Source organism: Lathyrus oleraceus, chromosome 1, assembly GCF_024323335.1.
Source record: "Lathyrus oleraceus cultivar Zhongwan6 chromosome 1, CAAS_Psat_ZW6_1.0, whole genome shotgun sequence".
Lineage (NCBI taxonomy): Eukaryota > Viridiplantae > Streptophyta > Magnoliopsida > Fabales > Fabaceae > Lathyrus > Lathyrus oleraceus.
The window spans coordinates 274,302,793-274,304,755 of record NC_066579.1 but is presented as its reverse complement, the minus strand read 5'-3'; the positions used below and the strand labels follow the sequence as shown (position 1 = coordinate 274,304,755).

Genomic DNA, 1,963 nt, shown 5'->3' with positions numbered 1-1,963 from the left:
CAAATTTGTGGTGTCGATTGTTGAATTCAAGTGTAAATGTTTAAGTCTTACATTAATTAATAAAAAAATAAAATATTGGATATATAAAAGAAATTACCCTGAGATCCTAAGCGTTTTGTTCATTGACACTTGCGGGAAACTTGAAGAAATTATAGAACCCAATATATTAGAAACTCGAAGAAATTGACGTAATGGTAAAAAAGATTGATCTTTTTGACCATCTTAAAAAACCCTAAAACCTGTCAGAAACTCTTTGTTTAACATAAAAAAACGGATCCAATGCTCTTGGTCATTGTTTAATATCTATAGCAAATTGTACTTAACTAATTTATATAGCTGACTTAACAATGTGTTGTTTAAAGAGACCTAACAACATGCCATTATATTTATTAGATGCACTATGGATTCCATATTTTCAGCTGTGAGCATGTCTTAAACAAATTAAATTTCTCATAACAAGCAATAAGAGATTTAGATTTATCACATGCAACATGTGAACCAAATTAAATTTAATATTTAAAGTTCACATTACCAGTAATATCTATATAAACGTAGTCCTTCATAAATTGAATTACCAACATTTCATATCTAAAGAAAATACTTGAATAAGAAAAAAATGTCAAATCTTAATATAGATGCTGCATTCCGTTCATCTACTCCCAATGAATGTTATATGTTTGTGGGAGAAAACTATGTGGTTTTGAATTATGCTCCATGTTCTGGAGACATAAAGAAAAATATCATTAATGGGCCAATTAAAACTGTTGTTGGGTTTCCAATGTTTGCTGGAAAAACATTCGAAGGTAAAATAGATTGTGCCTTTGACACCGAAGACACTGATGTATTCATCTTTTCTGGAAATGAATGTGCCAAAATTCAGTATGTTCCACATTCTGCTGAGGCTACATTACTCATAGCTCCTATTCCAATATCTCAGATGTTTCCTTGTATCTATAGTTTATTTTTTGCTAATGGAATAGATGCTGCAATCAAGTCCACCGGAAATGAGGTTTTCTTATTCAAAGGCGGTTGGTATGCTCGTATAAACTATCGCACCAAGCAGCTCATGTCTGAAAATTACATTGGCAAGGGTTTTAGTAGTTTGTATGGTACAGTATTTGAAAGTGGAATTGAAGCAGCTTTTGCTTCTCACGTTCAAAATGAAGCTTACATTTTTAAAAAAGAATACTATGCACGTATCAACTTTGCCCCAGGTACAGCTGATGGTGACTTTATTGTTGGTGGTAAAATTAGGAAAATCTCTACTGATTGGCCTGCTCTTAAAAACATCTTACATTTTTAATTTTGGTTTATTTTCGAATCCTAAATGTAATGTCATGTGTGTGGTAATGAGTGTGGAGGCTTCTCGTTCGTTACCTCACATTTTGTGTTGTTGTTATGTTTTAATACTCTTTCTGTTACAAAATGACCGTCAGCTTATGATGTTCATTGTTTGCTTCTTTTTCTTATCCTGTCTTTCTTTAATAATTTGAATAAAATTCAATATTTTAATATTACTATCTCAAATCATTTTATGTTAATAGATTAGCTATATATATAAAAGAAAAAAAAAATCCTTGATTAAGAGTAGTTAATGGATACTTGATGATCAGAAGAACAAGGAGGGAGTCGATCTTTGATTTTCTATAATTAGAAAAAACAATTTCAATGTTTGAAGAGATTTGTTGTCCATTCAAAAACCCATCTAAAATAGGTTTCACATTACCATACACACAAAGATAACAATCTCATTGATTCCAACGACCTTCAAATTTGTTAGAGCAAAATTCAATCACAAGATACAATAATGAACAAATATGGAGAGTGTGAGAGAATAAAAAGAATTGGGTGAAAATAGATGTTGTAGCCAACCAACTAAGAAAAAAAAATTATTCAAAAGTAATTGGGGTTTCTACATACATAAAGATATATTCAAAAGTTAATTTTCTTTCATCTTAACTCC

The 1,963-nt window shown here is 30.6% G+C and overlaps 1 protein-coding gene across 1 annotated transcript; it reads left to right on the top strand.

Moving 5' to 3' along the window:
* The first annotated feature begins 616 nt into the window (after positions 1 to 616).
* LOC127103161 (albumin-2) lies at positions 617 to 1,303 on the top strand. Its single transcript, XM_051040440.1, has one exon. It carries the CDS (start codon positions 617 to 619, stop codon positions 1,301 to 1,303), a length of 687 nt encoding a protein of 228 aa, XP_050896397.1.
* Positions 1,304 to 1,963: the final 660 nt, after the last annotated feature.

Bases quoted from the DNA above. Each gene is read 5' to 3' on its own strand.
- LOC127103161 (XM_051040440.1), top strand. From the start codon at position 617: ATGTCAAATCTTAATATAGATGCTGCATTCCGTTCATCTACTCCCAAT.